General features: G+C 37.5%; 1 protein-coding gene across 1 annotated transcript in view; it reads left to right on the top strand.

Moving 5' to 3' along the window:
* The first annotated feature begins 15,783 nt into the window (after nt 1-15,783).
* Nucleotides 15,784-18,095, top strand: part of CCDC73 (coiled-coil domain containing 73) — a 153,140-nt gene continuing 150,828 nt past the window's right edge. Inside the window, exon 1 of the mRNA XM_063094985.1 lies at nt 15,784-15,921. Within this exon, the coding sequence (XP_062951055.1) occupies nt 15,784-15,921 (138 nt within the window). The remainder of the gene's footprint in view (nt 15,922-18,095) is intronic.

The raw sequence follows: 18,095 nt of genomic DNA, 5'->3' as shown, positions 1-18,095 counted from the left end.
TTTTTTTTTCATTTGAAAGCCTTCTTTTGTGCCATGCACTTTTTTTTTTTTTTTTTTTAATTTTATTTTGTCGATACACATTGTGGCTGATTATTGCTCCCCATCACCAAAACCTCCCTTCCTCCTCCCTCCCCCCATACCCCCCAAAAATGTCCTTTCTGTTTGCTTGTCGTATCAACTTCAAGTAATTGTGGTTGTTATATCTTCTCCCCCCCCCCCCGGTTTTTTTTTTTTTTTTTTTTTTTGTGTGTGTGTGTGTGTGTGTGTGTGAATTTATATATTAATTTTTAGCTCCCACCAATAAGTGAGAACATGTGGTATTTCTCTTTCTGTGCCTGACTTGTTTCACTTAATATAATTCTCTCAAGGTCCATCCATGTTGTTGCAAATGGCAGTATTTCATTCGTTTTTATAGCTGAGTAGTATTCCATTGTGTAGATGTACCACATTTTCCATATCCACTCATCTGATGATGGACATTTGGGCTGGTTCCAACTCTTGGCTATTGTAAAGAGTGCTGCGATAAACAATGCGGAACAGGTATACCTTCGACTTGATGATTTCCATTCCTCTGGGTATATTGCCAACAGTGGGATAGCTGAGTCGTATGGTAGATCTATCTGCAATTGTTTGAGGAACCTCCACACCATTTTCCATAGAGGCTGCACCATTTTGCAGTCCCACCAACAATGTATGAGAGTTCCTTTTTCTCCGCAACCTCGCCAGCATTTATCGTTCAGAGTCTTTTGGATTTTAGCCATCCTAACTGGAGTGAGATGGTATCTCAGTGTGGTTTTGATTTGCATTTCCCGGATGCTGAGTGATGTTGAGCATTTTTTCATATGTCTGTTGGCCATTTGTATACCTTCCTTAGAGAAATGCCTACTTAGCTCTTTTGCCCATTTTTTAATTGGGTTGCTTGTTTTTTTCTTGTAAAGTTGTTTGAGTTCCTTATATATTCTGGATATTAATCCTTTGTCAGATGTATATTTTGCAAATGTTTTCTCCCAGTCTGTTGGTTGTCTTTTAACTCTGTTAATTGTTTCTTTTGCTGTGCAGAAGCTTTTTAGTTTGATATAATCCCATTTGTTTATTTTACCTTTGGTTGCTCGTGCTTTTGGGGTCGTATTCATGAAGTCTGTGTCCAGACCTATTTCCTGAAGTGTTTCTCCTATGTTTTCTTTAAGAAGTTTTATTGTTTCAGGGTGTATATTTAAATCCTTAATCCATTTTGAGTTGATTTTAGTATATGGTGAGAGGTATGGATCTAGTTTCATTCTCCTGCATATGGATATCCAGTTATCCCAGCACCATTTGCTGAAGAGGCAGTCCCTTCCCCAGTGAATAGGCTTGGTGCCTTTGTCAAAGATCAGCTGGCAGTAAGTGTGTGGGTTGATTTCTGGATTCTCTATTCTATTCCATTGGTCAGTGTGTCTGTTTTTATGCCAGTACCATACTGTTTTCGTTATTATAGCTTTGTAGTATAGCTTAAAGTCAGGTAGTGTTATGCCTCCAGCTTTATTTTTTTTGCTCAGCATTGCTTTGGCTATGCGTGGTCTTTTATTGTTCCATATAAATGTCTGGATAGTTTTTTCCATTTCTGAGAAAAATGTCTTTGGAATTTTGATGGGGATTGCATTGAATTTGTATATCACTTTGGGTAGTATGGACATTTTCACTATGTTGATTCTTCCAATCCAAGAGCATGGGATAGATATCTTTCCATCTTCTTGTATCCTCTCTAATTTCTCTCAGCAGTGGTTTGTAGTTCTCATTATAGAGATTTTTCACCTCCTTGGTTAACTCAATTCCTAAGTATTTTATTGTTTTGGTGGCTATTGTGAATGGGCAGGCTTTCTTGATTACTCGTTCTGCATGTTCACTATTGGAGAAAAGAAATGCTACTGATTTTTGTGTGTTGATTTTGTATCCTGCTACTGTGCTGAAATCATTTATCAATTCCAAGAGTTTTTTTTGTAGAGGCTTTAGGGTGTTCGATATATAGGATCATGTCATCTGCAAACAGGGACAGTTTGACTTCATCTTTTCCAATCTGGATGCCCTTTATTTCCTTCTCTTCTCTGATTGCTCTGGCTAGTACTTCCAACACTATGTTAAATAGGAGTGGTGAGAGTGGGCATCCTTGTCTAGTTCCTGTTCTTAAAGGAAAAGCTTTCAGCTTTTCCCAATTCAGGATGATATTGGCAGTGGGTTTGGCATATATGGCTTTAATTATGTTGAGATACTTTCCCTCTATACCTAACTAATGAGGGTCTTTGTTATGAATGAGTGCTGAACTTTATCAAATGCTTTTTCAGCATCTATAGAGATGATCATATGGTCCTTGTGTTTGAGTTTATTAATATGGTGTATCACATTTATTGATTTGCATATGTTGAACCAACCTTGCATCCCTGGGATGAATCCCACTTGATCGTGGTGAATTATTTTACGTATGTGTTGCTGTATTCTGTTTGCTAGTATTTTAGTGAGGATTTTTGCATCTATATTCATCAAGGATATCGGCCTGTAGTTTTCTTTTTTGGTTATATCTTTACCTGGTTTTGGTATCAGGATGATGTTTGCTTCATAGAATGAGTTTGGGAGATTTGCGTCCGTTTCAATCTTTTGGAATAGTTTGTAAAGAATCGGTGTCAATTCCTCTTTGAATGTTTGGTAAAATTCTGCTGTGAATCCATCTGGTCCTGGGATTTTCTTTGTTGGGAGCCTTCTGATAACAGCTTCAATCTCCTTTATTGTTATTGGTCTGTTCAAATTTTCTACGTCTTCATGGTTCAGTTTTGGGAGCTTGTGTGTGTCCAGAAATTTATCCATTTCCTCCAGATTTTCAAATTTGTTGGCGTATAGTTGTTTATAGTAGTTTCAAATGATTCCTTGTATTTCAGATGAATCAGTTGTAATATCGCCTTTTTCAGTTCTAATTTTTGTTATTTGAGTCTTCTCTCTTCTTTTTTTTTTTTGTTAGCCATGCTAATTGTTTGTCAATTTTATTTATCTTTTCAAAAAACCAACTTTTCGATTCATTGATCTTTTGAATTGTTTTTTGGTTTTCAATTTCATTCAGTTCTGCTCTGATCTTAATGATTTCTTTCTGTCTGCTAACTTTAGGTTTGGATTGTTCTTGTTTTTTTAGTTCTTTAAGGTGAAGTGTTAGGTTGTCCACTTGCCATCTTTCCATTCTTCTGAAGTGAGCATTTAATGCAATAAATTTCCCCCTTAAAACTGCTTTTGCAGTATCCCACAGGTTTTGGTATGATGCATCATTATTTTCATTAGTTTCAATAAATTTTTTGATTTCCTGCTTGATTTCTTCTTGGACCCATATGTCATTAAGTAGAATGCTGTTTAATTTCCATGTGTTTGTATAGTTTCCAGAGTTTCGTTTGTTATTAATTTCTAGTTTTAATCCATTGTGGTCTGAGAAAATACATGGGATAATTCCAATTATTTTGAATTTATTGAGACTTGATTTGTGACCTAATATGTGATCTATCCTGGAGAATGATCCATGTGCTGATGAGAAGAATGAATATTCTGAGGTTGTTGGATGGAATGTTCTGTAGATATCTGCCAATTCCAATTGGTCTAGAGTCTTGTTTAGATCTTGTGTTTCTCTACTGATTCTTTGCCTAGATGATCTGTCTAATATTGACATTGGGGTGTTCAGGTCCCCTGCTATTATGGTATTAGTGTCTATTTCCTTCTTTAGGTCTAATAGAGTTTGTTTTATAAATCTGGCTGCTCCAACATTGGTTGCAGACATATTTATGATTGTTATGTCTTCTTGATGGATCAGTCCTTTTATCATTAAGTAGTGTCCCTCATTGTCTCTTTTTATGGTTTTTAGTTTAAAGTCTATTTTGTCAGATATAAGAATAGCTACTCCAGCTCGATTTTCTTTTCTGTTTGCATGGTAAATCTTTTTCCATCCTTTCACTCTTAGTCTATGTGAATCTTTATGGGTGAGGTGGGTCTCTTGTAGGCAGCATATAGTTGGGTCCTGCTTTTTGATCCAGTCAGCCAGTCTGTGTCTTTTGATTGGGGAATTTAAGCCTTTTACATTAAGAGTTGTTATTGAAAGGTGTTGATTTATTCCTAGCATTTTATTGGTTGTTTGGTTGTCTTAGGTGTCTTTTGTTCCTTGCTTTCTGATTTACTGTTTGGTTTCTGTGTTTGTTGGTTCCTTAGGTTGTAGATAGCGTTTTTGTTTGCTTGTTTTCTCTTCATGAATGCCATTTTTATTATACTAGTGGATTTTGAATTTTCTTAGGTTTTTATGGCACTGATAGTTATTTTTCAGGAACCAAACCCAGTACTCCCTTGAGGATTTCTTGTAAGGGTGGTCGTGTGGTAGTGAACTCCCGCAGTTTTTGTTTGTCTGAGAAATATACTATTTGCTCTTCATTTCGGAAGGATAGCCTTGCAGGGTAGAGTATTCTTGGCTGGCAATCTTTGTCTTTTAGTATTTTGAAAATATCATCCCATTCCTTTCTAGCTTTTAGGGTTTGTGATGACAAGTCTGATGTTAGCCTGATTGGGGCTCCCTTATAGGTGATTTGATGCTTCTCTCTTGCAGCTTTTAAGATTCTCTCTTTGTCTCTGAGTTTTGCCAATTTGACTATAACATGTCTTGGAGAAGGCCTTTTTGGGTTGAATACGTTTGGAGATCGTTGAGCTTCCTGGATCTGAAGATCTGTGATTTTTGCTATACCTGGGAAGTTTTCTGCCACTATTTTGTTGAATATGTTTTCAATGGAATCTCCATTTTCCTCCCCTTCTGGGATACCCATGACTCGGATATTTGAGCGCTTAAGGTTGTCTGATATCTCAGATTTTCTTCAATGTCTTTGATTCTTTTTTCTTTCTTTTTGTCTGCTTGTGTTATTTCAAACAGTCCATTTTCAAGTTCAGAGGTTCTCTCTTCAACTTCGACAAGCCTGCTGGTTAAACTCTCCATTGTGTTTTTTATTTTGCTGAATAACTTCTTCAGTTCAGCAAGTTCTGCTACATTTTTTTTCAGGACATTGATTTCCTTGTACATTTCCTCTTTCAGGTCCTGTATACTTTTCCTCATTTCATCATGATGTCTAACTGAGTTTTCTTGTATCTCATTCAGTTTCCTTAGAATTATCACTCGAAATTCCTTGTCAGTCATTCCAAGGGCTTCTTCTTCTATAGGATCTAGAGTTTGAGATTTATTAACTTTTGGTGGTATACTTTCTTGATTTTTTGTATTTCTGGTATCTTATTTTGATGTTTATTCATTGTGGCAGGGGGTTTCACAGTCCACCGGTTTGAGACTATTGACTAACTAAGATGTTGCTGTGGTTGCCAATTTGGTATGGGTACCTCCGTGACTGCTCAGTTGGTCTCTAGTGCCTTGTGTGTATGGTTGCCTCAGGTCTTGGGCCTCTCCGGGGAGCCACCTTTCTGGTCAGCTTGGACTCTGCTGGGCTGGTGGATCACGTACCACAGGGTGTGTGATCTCTGTTGAGCTTTCACTTCCCGTGCAGGACTTCTCCCTGTTCCGTTTGCTCTGACCCAGGCTGTTGGATCGTGCAGTGGCGACCCCACAGGGTGTGTGGTTTCTGTCGAGTCTCCGCCTCCCTGGCCGCAAGTCTCCCCACTCTGTGCGCACTGTGCTGGGCTGGGATGTGTCTTCTGCAACCCTCGTCTATCAGCTGGGCCTTCAAGACCCTGCTCGGCACCGCCTCGCCCAGGAAGTCTACCAGGTTTCTGCTAGGCACAGACGACCGGTCGCTCTGGGTGCCTTTGTAGCACTGTGTAGATCTTTCTCGGGGCTTGTTCACCTTTGTATCCCCCCGGTATAAACCGAGTCTAGCGCCCGCCTGCAGCCAGCTCTCCGGCAGGTTCAAGCGGACTTGGGAACTCTCCTACCACACTATTCCCAACCAGAAATTGGTTAGGCATTTTTCCGAACTGGTGGGTGCAGGGATGGTATCTGCCTCCCTGTAACAGAAAGTTTACCGGGGGCCGGAGTCTAGGGTGTCGTGGAGTGACAGTCGGCCCTGCCCGTACTTCCTTGCCCTCCCAACACTGGCCGGGGACGCCCCACGCCACCAGCCGCGCCAGAGAACCGCGGAGGGAGTGGGAGGGGAGGCCGGCCCGCAGGTCCCGGGAAGCCCCACGTCGGGGCAGGCAAGTTGGAATGCTCAGTGCGGAGCCAAGCCGAGCCGGGCCGGAGCTGCCAGCACCTGGGAAAATGGAGACAGCCCCGGGGCGGTGAGTGACCCGGTGATGCAGGCGGAAGCCGGGTGGACGTCAGCCCCCTGAGCAGGGCTGGGCCAGGGTTCACTCACAGGGCTGTGCCAGGTCGGGCGCTCACTCTCTGCCTCTGGTTTGTCGCCTTTCCCGTTCTCGGCCGCTGCCGCCTCGGGCTGTTCATTCGGTCCCGCGGCGCGGCTTGGGTGCTCCCAGGAATCTTCTTTTATGCTGGCTTGAAACCTCGAATCCTGAATAAGGCAGCTGGCCGCCTTCAGCGTGGCCCCGGTCTCCGGGATCCTGTCTGCATCCACCGCAGCCCTGGCGCCGTGTTTCCTGTTTAGAGACTCGCTTTTGCAGCTAAGAAACAGTTCTTTTCCTGCTCCGTACTTCAAAGCTGCTGCCTGTAAATGAGGCAGCCTCTCCTGCCGGGGGCAAAGTGGTGGTCAGCCCCCATGACCAGCCACCAGCAGCGGTCCTCCCTTAAGAGATGGCAAGAGGAAGGTCCACAAGTTTCCTGGCTGCCTGAGGCCCAGTGGCGGCCTTTTCCACCTCAGCTACTCCGCGCCAACCGCCGCAGCCACCGCCATCTTGAAAACCTGTCTGGGCCTGATTTCTGTACCAAAAGACCTTTCAAAAAGCCCTCCTGAATCTGGAGATTGATGAGATTTAAGTGGTGTTTTGCAAACTAATTCTGGATAAAATATGTAGGATAGATTGAAGTGGGAGAGAAGATTATATAAATGGTTAACAGGAAAGAATGATTGTAATTCATGTCTGAGGTAGTGAGGGTCTGACTAGATTGATAGCAGTAGGGACTAGTGATGCAGAGTGAATCTAAGGGCCAACTAGAAGGAAGAACGAACAGGTCCATTTAGAGATTAGATTTAGGGGATGAAGGAGAAAGTGAAAGTGAGAGTAAAGAGACCCAGGTGTAGAGAGAGAATTGTGGGGGGGAGGGGGAGAGGAGGAATGAGGGAGAGAAGAAGAAAAGTTAGATATCAAAGATTTTGTGAATGTTCATTGGAGACAAATAAAATATGTGATATTACTGGCAGAAATAAAGTTAAAAAGATTTGAAGGAGAAGAAAAAGTACAGATTTTGATTTGTTAAATTTGAGGTGAAAAAATACAAATGAGCACTTTTGAGATTTCTGAAGATGCATTAAGAATCATTCACATGGTAGAACTTTGGAGCCAGAAGTAAGTTTAGAGATAAAGTAAGAAAATAAGTCCAGAAAGTTCAAAGAGTTTGTAATCACATGGTTACCTATTAACAGATTTGTTAACATCAACTGATTCCTAATCTATTGCTCTTTGAATGATTATAATATGCCTATAGTCACTAACTAATTACCTTCAGGGACTAGGTAAGTGAAGTGAATCCATTTAATATTTAATATTTATTTAATCTCCTGTATTCCTCCATATTCGGCTCTGTCCTAGGCACTGAAGACACAGCATGGCCAAGATAGGTGATATCCTCCTCTCACAAAGCTTATTTTTTAAAGCAAGAGATATAATGTACAAAGTTAGCACATTATTAACAGATAATTTTGGATAGTGGTAAGTACTGTGAAGAAAATAAGACAGGATAATATGCTAAAAAGTGATTAGGTGTGGTGCTTACTGAAGGAGTGACATTTAACCTGAGACCAGAAAAACATGAAGGGAATTCTGTGTAAGGATGTGGAGGTAGAGCATTCCAGACAGAAGGAACAGTAAGTATGTAGGCCTTAAAGCTGGAATAAATTTGGTAATGTTTTTGAACTAAAAGAAGATTTATTCAGTGTCTGGTGTGTACTAGACATTATGCGAGGCTCTGGGGGACACAACAGTGAATAAAACAACACCACTCTCTCCCAAAGCCAAGTAGCAAACAAATTATCTAGAATTTGTGCCACCATCTATTGGTGAGTGTATTCAATGTAAAAGATAAACTATATAAACCTATAATTATAATTTTGCTTATGTTATTTTCTCCCCATAGTCTTTGTTGGACAATATTTAAGGCCTCGCACAGATATCTTTTCTGTAACACCCTCTTTAAGCCCTGTGGACAGAGTTAATTGCTTTTTCATCTGTATTTTCATAGGTATTTTGAATATGCTTCTAATTTAGTGCTTATCACACTGTTGGTTTCCATGTTTGTCTATGCAACCAGGTTGTGAGCTCATATCCTGAGAAACTCAGATTGTGCTGTGCATATGCTAGGAGCCTAATTAATGTTTCTTTAATCAACTACTCTGTGCGATTAATCATGGTTTTTTTTTCATTGTTTTTTGAGGACCAACATTGTTCACAGTCTTGTTCTTCACACAGTAGAGTTTATATAATTAAGTAAAAGTTGGGTTTTGAAATCTTGTTTGAAACTTCCAGTTAGATTTGATGGATTGACCCAGTGCTGATCATAATACCAAAAAACACAATCCTGAATGCCATAGTCCGGAATGTTGAAATCCTAAAAGCCAAATTCTGAGGTAGGGATAAGTTCCTTCAAAAAAATGCTCTTTGTCAGAAAGTAAAAAGAATTTGACAAGTGCAGCAACTTTCTGGACCAAAGATACTTGCTGCTATGAAGGTTCTCCCAGTGTTCAATAACACATTAAATAATGAACTGTTCTTGCTTAGGGATATGACTGTTGAAAAAGATAGACTTCTTATATTTACCACTAAATTTAACATAGAGTATGGTTTTTATGAATATGAATAGCATGTGCTTCACTTTGGCTAATGGATGGTACTTTCAAAATTTTCCTCTCTGTTTTTTAAACCAAATATATACAATTCATGTCCCTGGTGGGTTCAAAAATTCTAAAACTAATCTGTTCATGTATGTGTTAATGAATAGGAAAGTGAGGCACTTTATGAGTGCTTATTTGAAGATTTGGTGGGCTTTGAAGAAGGAAGTTGATTGCAGTTGAATCCCCAAACCATAATGACAGATTTAGAATTAGGTGTGATCCACACTTCTAAAAGTGAATTTCAAGGTGTTAACAATAAAGTTTGTTTTTTTCTAATTCAGCCCAATGCATTTGGTGGGAAATCCAGATGAGTGGATTGGCTATGGGATATGACAATGGTGAAAACTTCAGTTTAAAACTGTGTCATTTGTCTGCATCGGTGTTCCTTCCAGCTGATAACATCACAGAAGCTATTAATGAATTAAAGCTGCATTTGCCTGAGGAAGCCAGTGAAGTTACTGACTTGTTCAAAAATAATTATGTGCATGGTAGGATAAGAAAATGTTTATACAATGGTGGTGTTGATGTTCTATCAATCACCAGTATTGTTTTTGTCAAATTTGTGGTCTGCGTATGAGTGCCTGCAGAATGGATTTCTGTGTAAACAAAGCAATATAGAAGCATGGCACAAAATATGGTAAAATTTAATAGGGAATGCTCATGTAGGTGTATATTGAATCACAGAAGAATTTTAAAAAGAGCAGTGCCACATAGAAAATGAATGTGAACATATTCTGTGAGGAGAGCCATGCCCTAAAAAAAATGAGCTATTCATTATGATACATGACTTCAAAATATAGTTAAAGATTGTGAAAGTTGGCTAGCTCTTATGGACTACCTCTGTGCAATTGCCCATAATCTATCCCTTTAATACACTTTCTCATATGTCATACTTCCTTTTTCTCCTGTTTATTTTTTAGCTTTTTCCCCACTACTAAAAATTGTCAGCATTATATTTTGCAATTTGCTGTGTTACATATTTCATCTTCGCATCATTTCCAATCATGAAGGTATAAATTGTTTAGAGAGTACTAATTCATTTTACACATTTTTTTGCAAATCTGACTCCACCAAAGTGCATTATTACAACTTTGACTTTGTGCATAAGCATCATGCGTGTTCGTAAAAACATTGAAACTTCCTCAGTAAATGGAGAGATGTCCTTTTTGTATATCTGCATTTGTGAAAGATAACTTCCATGAGATCTTGGCTCTTTGGGCGACTGCATGTGGGATGGTGATCCATCATAGTTTTTGATCAATCTCATCAAAAGACTTAGGTTGCTTGTAATGGTATTTCAGATGTCTGCAGTTATAAAGCTGGGTGCACGCAGTTACCAATGATAGTGATAAGCATTTATACATTTTGCTTTTAGGCCTATTTTTTTATGATATGATTCGCCTGCTCATAACTGTTGTACCCTTGCAACTGTCATTAGTATACCTATGATACACTTGCAAAAATACGTATGTTATTTATTGCCTGTTTTATTGTGCAGAGTACCTATGAAGTATTCTGTCATGTCTTCATATGTTTCTCAAATAAATTCCCTTTTAAAAATGTTAATAAATGTCTTTTAAAGAATTTTTAAAATTGTTCTTTCCAGAATTACATTTTCGGGATTTTGATCTTTCAGTGTTGTGATCTTTGGGATTTTAAACTTTAGGGATTTTGATCTTTCAGGATTTCAACATTTGGAATTATGGGTTTCAGGATTGTGTCTTTCAGGATTATGGTCCAAACTTGGATTGTAAATGCATAAAAAGGGTTTTAACTCACAGGGATGAGAGAAAAGGAGATGATTCAGCAGTATCTGTCAGCAAGCACATATAGAGGAGTGGTACGACTGACTTAAAAGTTTGGAACTATGCTCAGCACTTGGAAACACCAAGTTCTCTGAAAGGCAAGAATAAAGCTTGGGCATAAAAAAGGAGATTTGTTGAAAATCTACGTAGAGTACTTGAACCTTACTAGGTCTCTCTCCCTGTGAAATGGGAAATTTATGTTCTGAAAAAAGCGGAATCATGGCAATTCTAGTCAGGAGTACACCAGTTAAAGCAGAGAACAGGGATGAAGCATATGGCTGAAAATGAAAATTGAGTAAAAATCTATTAATTGAACTGTTGAATCCTTAACCTCTTATCTATCATTCTTCTGTCAGAATGCATGCTGCCAGGTAAAATCCTCTACCCTCTTTTGCACTTCAAAACAGGAGAGTGGAGAATTCTTCTCTGGAGAAAATGAAAGGCCTTAGAGAAGACATGTCTACCTATTGACATTGGGGAGGTGGTCCCCTAATCTAATGAAAAGTGTGTTTTGTTACCTGATCACCCAATAGTGAAGGCTATCAGTCAGTAAGCCCTCCCCTAGCATTTCCATTCATCTTTTTAGTATATCATGTCATTTAAAAAAAATAACAGCTTTATTGAGATATAGTTTCTATACCATACAGTTCACTCACACAAAGTGTACATTTCAATGATTTTTAGTATATTCATAGTTTTACAACCATCATCACAATCAGTTTTAGAACATTTTCATTACTTGAAAAAGAAACCCCATGCCCATTAGCAGTCACTTCCTATTCAACTGCAATCCCCTCCTCCCTGCCCCCCTCCACCCCCCAGCCCCTGCCCTCCAGCCCTAAGCAACCACTGAGCTACTTTCTATCTCTGAATTTGCCCATTTTGGACATTTTATACAAATGGAACCGCACAATATGTGGTCTTTTGTGACTGACTTTTTTTCATTTTGTATAATTTTTTCAAGGTTCATCCATGTTGTAGCATGTCTCAGTACTTCATTCCTTTTTGTTTTGACTAACATTCTATTTTGTGGATATGCCACATTATATTTATCTGTTTACCAGTTGAGGGACATTTGGGTTGTTTCTACTTTCTGGCTATTATGAATAATAGTGCTATGAACATTCATGTACAATGTTCTCTTGGGAACCTAGGAGTAGAATCGCTGGGTCATATGGTAACTTTATGTTTAACCTTTTGAGGAACTGCTTTCCAAAGTGGCTGTACCATTTTATATTCCCACCAGTAGTTTATGAGTGTTCCAATTTCTGTCATCCTTTCAATACTTGTTATTATCTGTATTTTTGATTATTATTATCTGTCCTATTGACTTTTTTCTCCTCTCTTTCTTCTTCTTTATACTTTCCTTCTTATTTCTTCTCCTTTATATTTTATTTTCTTGGCACCAAGGCAACTCTTCTGTAGAAGTGGAGTTACTTTTGGTTCAGCCTTACCTGAGAGTGTAACTCTTCTGAATTCCACTTAATATGTGAGTCTCTTATTAGACTTCCTACTTAGGCAGGACCTAAGTTTGAATTTCATACTTCTGAAATCAGAGGCCATGAAAGCCATAGTTCAATTTTGCTCCATTTGGCAAATGCCCATAGGATAAATATGATTCTTTGTGCTCAGTTTACTTGTTGTCTCTCTTAGAATTTAGAATTTGGCTTCGTAATTTTTTATTATCTTTTCAGGCCTTTGATACTTTTAAGAAAATTAAAAATATTTTATTCAGAATTGTGAGTTGTGTTTAGTAGGAAGGTTGGTCCAGGCAACATAGCCCATCTTCTCAGGAATAGAAGTTTTCCTTTTAGAAAGTTTCTTGTGTGCACAAGTGTGATAGTTAATTTTATGTATCAACTTGGCTAGGTCCCTGTACCTGATATTTGGTCAAACTCCAGTCTAAATACTGTTGTGAAGGTATTTTTATGTATGTGATTAACATTTAAATCAGGAGATTTAGAATAGAGCAGATTACTCTCCATAATGTGGGTGGGCTGCATCCAATTAGTTGAGCACCTTAAGAGAAAAGATGGGGGTTCCTCAAGGAAGAAGGAATTCTGCTTCCAAACTGTATTTGGACTTTAGCTGCAACATCAGCTTTTCCCTGGGTCTCTAGCCTGCTGGCCTGCCTTAAAGATTTCAGACTTGCCAGCCCACACAATTGGTGAGCCAATTCCTTAAAATCAATCAGTCTCTCTCTCTCTCTGTCTATATATGTGTATGTGTCTCTCTCTCATACATGTATACATGCATCTCCCTCTCTCCCTCTCTCCTGCTCTCCCTCTGTATATGTATACACACACAGGGCCTTTAATAAGTTTGTGGAAAATGGAATTAAAAGATAAGAATAAAAAATATAAACTTTATTTCTCAACATAAGCTCCATCAAGTTCAAGATACTTTCGTAAGCAATGATACCAGCCATTTAGTCCATCCCTAAAGAACTGAGGGTCCTGGGAATTTACCATGTCAATGCAGTTTGTTTTCCATTATTAACTGATCCCTTTAAAATTTTTTTTAAGATTAGGAAACAAAAAGAAGTCAGAAGGAGCCAAATCAAGACTGTGAAGGGGATTTCCCATTGAAACTCTCACAAAATTGCCTGTGTTTGATGAGAGGAATGAGCAAGAGCATTGTTGTTGGGAAGGACTTCTGGTGAAGCCTTCCTAGATGTTTTTCTGCTAAAGCTTTGCCTGACTTTCTCAAAGCACTCTTAGAATAAGCATATGTTATCGTTCTTTGACCTTCTTGAAAATCAACAAACAAAATGCCATGAGCATTCCAAAAAACTGTTGCCATGACTTTGCTCTTAACCAGTCCACTTTTGTTTTGACTGGGTCAATTCCACTTCTTGGTAGCCATGGCTTTGATTGTGCTTTGTCTTCAGAATTGTACTGGTAAAGTCATGTTTCATCTTGTTACAGTTCTTTGAAGAAATGCTTCAGGATCTTGATCCCACTTGTTCAAAATTTCCATTGAAAGATCTGCTCCTGTCTGCAGCTAATCTGGGCACCACAGTTTTGGTACCCATGGAGCAGAAAGTTAAAGCTCAGCTTTAATTTTTCAGTCAGAATTGTGTAAGCTGAACTAATTGAGATGCCTGTGGTGTTGGCAATTATTTCTGCTGTTAATCATCAAAATTCTTCAATTAGGGCAAGAACAAGATTAATTTTTCCTCACAAATTGATATGGATGGTCTGCCACTGTGAGCTTCATCTTCAACATTGTCTCATTCCATTTGTAAACTCCTCATTTCTTTGGAGCATTGTCCCCATAAACTTTTTGTAAAGCATCAGTAATTTCACCATTCGTCCACCCAAGCTTCATTATAAATTTGATGTTTGTTCTTATTTCAGTTTTAACAGAATTCATGTTGCTCTAATAGGGGCTTTTCTCAAACTGATGTCCTATCCTCTTTATTGCCTCAAACTAGATCCTGTTCAGACATGTTTTAACAAGTTTGTACAAGTTTATTTCAGCAAAAAATAATTTTGCAATCCATACATAAGTTTTTTTTTTACAATGGGTATTTTCTACGAAATTTTTGAAACTCTTGTGTACGCACATATACACATCTTATTAGCTCTGTTTCTCTGGAGAATGCTTAATACAATACTTATCAGAATGGCTAAAATAAAAAATAGTAATAACAACAAATTCTGGTGGAGATTTGGAGAAACTGTATCACTTATACATTGCCAGTGGGAATGTAAAATGGTACAGCTACTCTGGAAAATAGTTTGTCAGTTTCATGTACAGCTAAAAATGGACTCAATATTCTTTCAACCCAGCAATTGCACTCTTGGGCATTTATCCCTAAGAAATGAAAACTTATGTTTGTGTAGAAACCTGTACATGAATGTTACAGAAGCTTTATTCATAATAGCTCAAAACTGGAAACTACTCAAATGTTCTTCAGTGGGGGAGTCCATACTATGAAATACTATTCAGCAATAAAAAGGAATTAACTATTGATACATGTAATTAACTTGGGTGAGCCTCAAAAAGAAAAAGAAATAGATTATATGATGTATAATTTTGCTTATTTTATACATTTGAAATAACACAATTATAGAGATAGAACAGATTAATGTTTGCTAGGGGAAGGGAGTGGGTATGGCAAGAAAGAAGTGCATGAGAGAGACTGCCTTGATGTTAGAGTTCTGTATCTTGATTGTGGTCATAGTTGCATGAAACTATACATAGAAGTGTGCTTATACAGACATACACATAAATGTGTATATTTATAACTGGTAAAATCCTAACAAGCTCTGTGAAATGTACCAATGTCAGACACACTTTTTCGTATTGTACTATTGTTATGCAAGATGTTAACATGGGGGGAGGCTGAGTGAATGGTGCATAGGACTTTTCTTGTACAATTCTTTGCAACCACCTGTGAGTTGGTGATTCTGTCAAATTGAAAAGTTGAAAAGTTTCTTGCAGCTCGACTCATACATTTTTTGAATTGAGAAAGATATTTAAATGCCTTGGTTTTTAATAAAAGGCCATTATCCCAGGCCTCCTCTTCCAACTTTGTTGAGTTTAAAGATTGTGTTGCTGTTAATTACTATTCACACCATCCTTGCAAAGTAGTTTTATGTCAAGGCAAACTTTAGGAAGCAAAATTTGTATCCCAGCCTTGACATGAAGCAACTAGAAAAGGGTGAAGTCTTGCCTGCAACTTTAAGAACCAAGCCTTTAGGAGATTGTTGTTTAGGGGAGGAAAATTTAGTCCCTGAGGGAACTCAGTTACAAGAAAGGGCATCAGCCATAGAAAAACAGAATAGGACCTTTGTTGCTAAGTGTTTTTTTGTATCAAGGCTGGAGTAGGAGTGATGACAAAACTGTTATTCATTGTTGAACCTTAAGGATTATGGGATATGGGTTGCTACATTTTTATGGTAACTGTGCTTTTATTTGAAAAACCTAAATAAATGATTTTTTTCAGTTAAAACCTTTTTGTATTACAGGAAATAAATGTTAATATGGAGAATGATTTCAAGACTGAGTCATTATCATCTACCTTTACTCTTCAAAGTTCTTCAGAGACATTGTTTTCTATTCAGCTATTAGATTTCAAAACAAGTTTACTGGAAGCACTAGAAGAATTGCGTATGAGAAGGGTAAGCTCCTTAAAAAATTTTTTTTAAATAAAATAACTTGATTTTGTACAGTTTTTTGTTTTTCAAGGAAAAAAAGACAACAAAATAACCCCTTATTTAGAGTGAAAACATATAGTTCAAATAATGAAGTAAAAGACTATAGGACACAGAATAGGTAGATGATCAGGGAATGGGAAATAAGAAGTATTTGGAAACTAAAGCAAAAAATAAAACAGAGATTTTCAGACTGCTAAGTTCTTGATAAGTCAACTAGTATTGAGTCCCTGAGAATGCATATATAGTACTTTAGTTAGACGCAGTGGCTGATGGAAAAGGGAGGCTCTTTTTTGAGCCTCTTTATCTCCTGTTACTAGGGAGGTTACATTTTTGTTAAGGTTATAAGACAGGTGCTTATGAAATGATTAAATAATGAAATAAGGTAGCACATGATTAAGTAACAAAATAAGTATATGTAGTAAGTATTCTGAGTTCAAAGAATCAAATATTCTTATTTTTAAAAATGATAACTCTGAGGTTTTTAAAAAGGTATAAGATTGTAAAAGATCTTGGTTTCAGTAGGAAATCTATATTGTGTATTCCCCTAAAAGCACTTCTTTTCTGAGACTGTAAAGACAGTCTTCTGAGACAGTATAAAGGAGTATGTTGTTAACTCTATATAGTATAGATTGGAGCTGTTATGATTCTGGAGAGAAGAAAATAAACTCTGAAACTATTGCTGTAGTAATCTAGAGATTAATTTGCTAGGACATATAAATGACTGAAGATAGAACAGAAGAGGCAGAAAGGAGAATTAATAAAATTTGATGACTTCCTAAAAATAAGCTATAAGTGAGAGAAAAAAGTTATAATAATGTTTTTATTATAATATGAACCTCATTCTAGGATTTAAAAATACTGAAATTTGCTGTTATAATAAGAAAATATATTTTTTTTGTGTGTTTTATGATAGTAGTTATTGTCGTTTTGCTTCTAGATGTAGGACTCACTTAAGGATTTCTTGTAGGACCAATCTAGTTGTGATGAATTCCCTCAGTTTTTGCTTGTTTGAGAAAGACTCTATTTTTCCTTCATTTCTGGAGGATAGCTTTGCTGGGTATAGTATTCTTGACTGGCATTTTTTTTCTTTTAGCACTTTGAATATATCATCCCATTCTCTCCTGGCATGTAGGGTTTCTGCTGAGAAATCTGCTGTTAGTCTGATGGGGATTTTCTTATATGTGACAAAACTTTTCTCTTGCTGTTTTTAGAATTCTTTGTCTTTGACTTTGACAGTTTGGCCATAATGTGCCCCAGAGAAGACCTTTCTGGGTTGAATATGTTTGGGGATCTTTGAGCTTCTTGGATCTGGATGTTCATATATCCTCCAAGACTTGGGAAGTTTTCAACTATTATTTTACTAAATAGGTTTTCAACACTTTTTAAAACTCTGTTCTTTCAGAATGCCCATAATTCAAATATTTATTGGTTTTAAATTGTTTCATAAATCTCATAGTCTTTCTTCATTCATTTTTTCTTTTTTTTGTTTGTTTTCTTTTTTGTCTGACTGGGTTATTTCAAAAGGGCCTGTCTTCATGTTCAGAAATTCTTTCTTCTGTTTGATCTAGTCTTTTGTTGAAGCTCTCAGTTGTATTTTTTATTTCATTCAATGAATTCTTCAGTTCCAAGATTTCCATTTGGTTTTTTTTAATGATAACCATCTCTGTTGAATTTCTCATTCAGATCATGAATTGTTTTCCTGATTTCATTGAATTGTTTATTTGTATTCTCTTGTATTTCTCTGAGCATCCTTAAGATTATTATTTTGAATATTTTTTCAGCATTTCATAGCTTTCCTTCTCTTTGGGATCTGTTACTGGGGAATTATGTGTTCCTTTGGGGGTGTCATGTTTTCTTGCTTTTTTGTGTTTGTTGTAACCCTGTGTTAATGTCTGTGCATCTGTTGGAACAGTCACTTTTAATTTTATGGAATAGCTTTTGTAGGGAAAGACTTTTACCTGTAGATGCATCCTATAGTGTCAGTTGGGTATGGTGCAGTTGGATAGAGTGCAGCAGTGTAGTCATTGTTTGATTTCTTTGACCATATTCAACATCAGAGGTGTCTGTTAGTGCCTCAGTGGCCTAGGCTTCAGGTGTTTGTGGAGGCAGTGATGCAACATGGGTGGAGTCAAGGGCTG

The sequence above is a fragment of the Cynocephalus volans genome, chromosome 4 (assembly GCF_027409185.1).
Source record: "Cynocephalus volans isolate mCynVol1 chromosome 4, mCynVol1.pri, whole genome shotgun sequence".
Classification (NCBI taxonomy): Eukaryota; Metazoa; Chordata; class Mammalia; order Dermoptera; family Cynocephalidae; genus Cynocephalus; species Cynocephalus volans.
The sequence above is the reverse complement of the archived record's forward strand: the minus strand, read 5'-3'. Positions and strand labels throughout refer to the sequence as shown.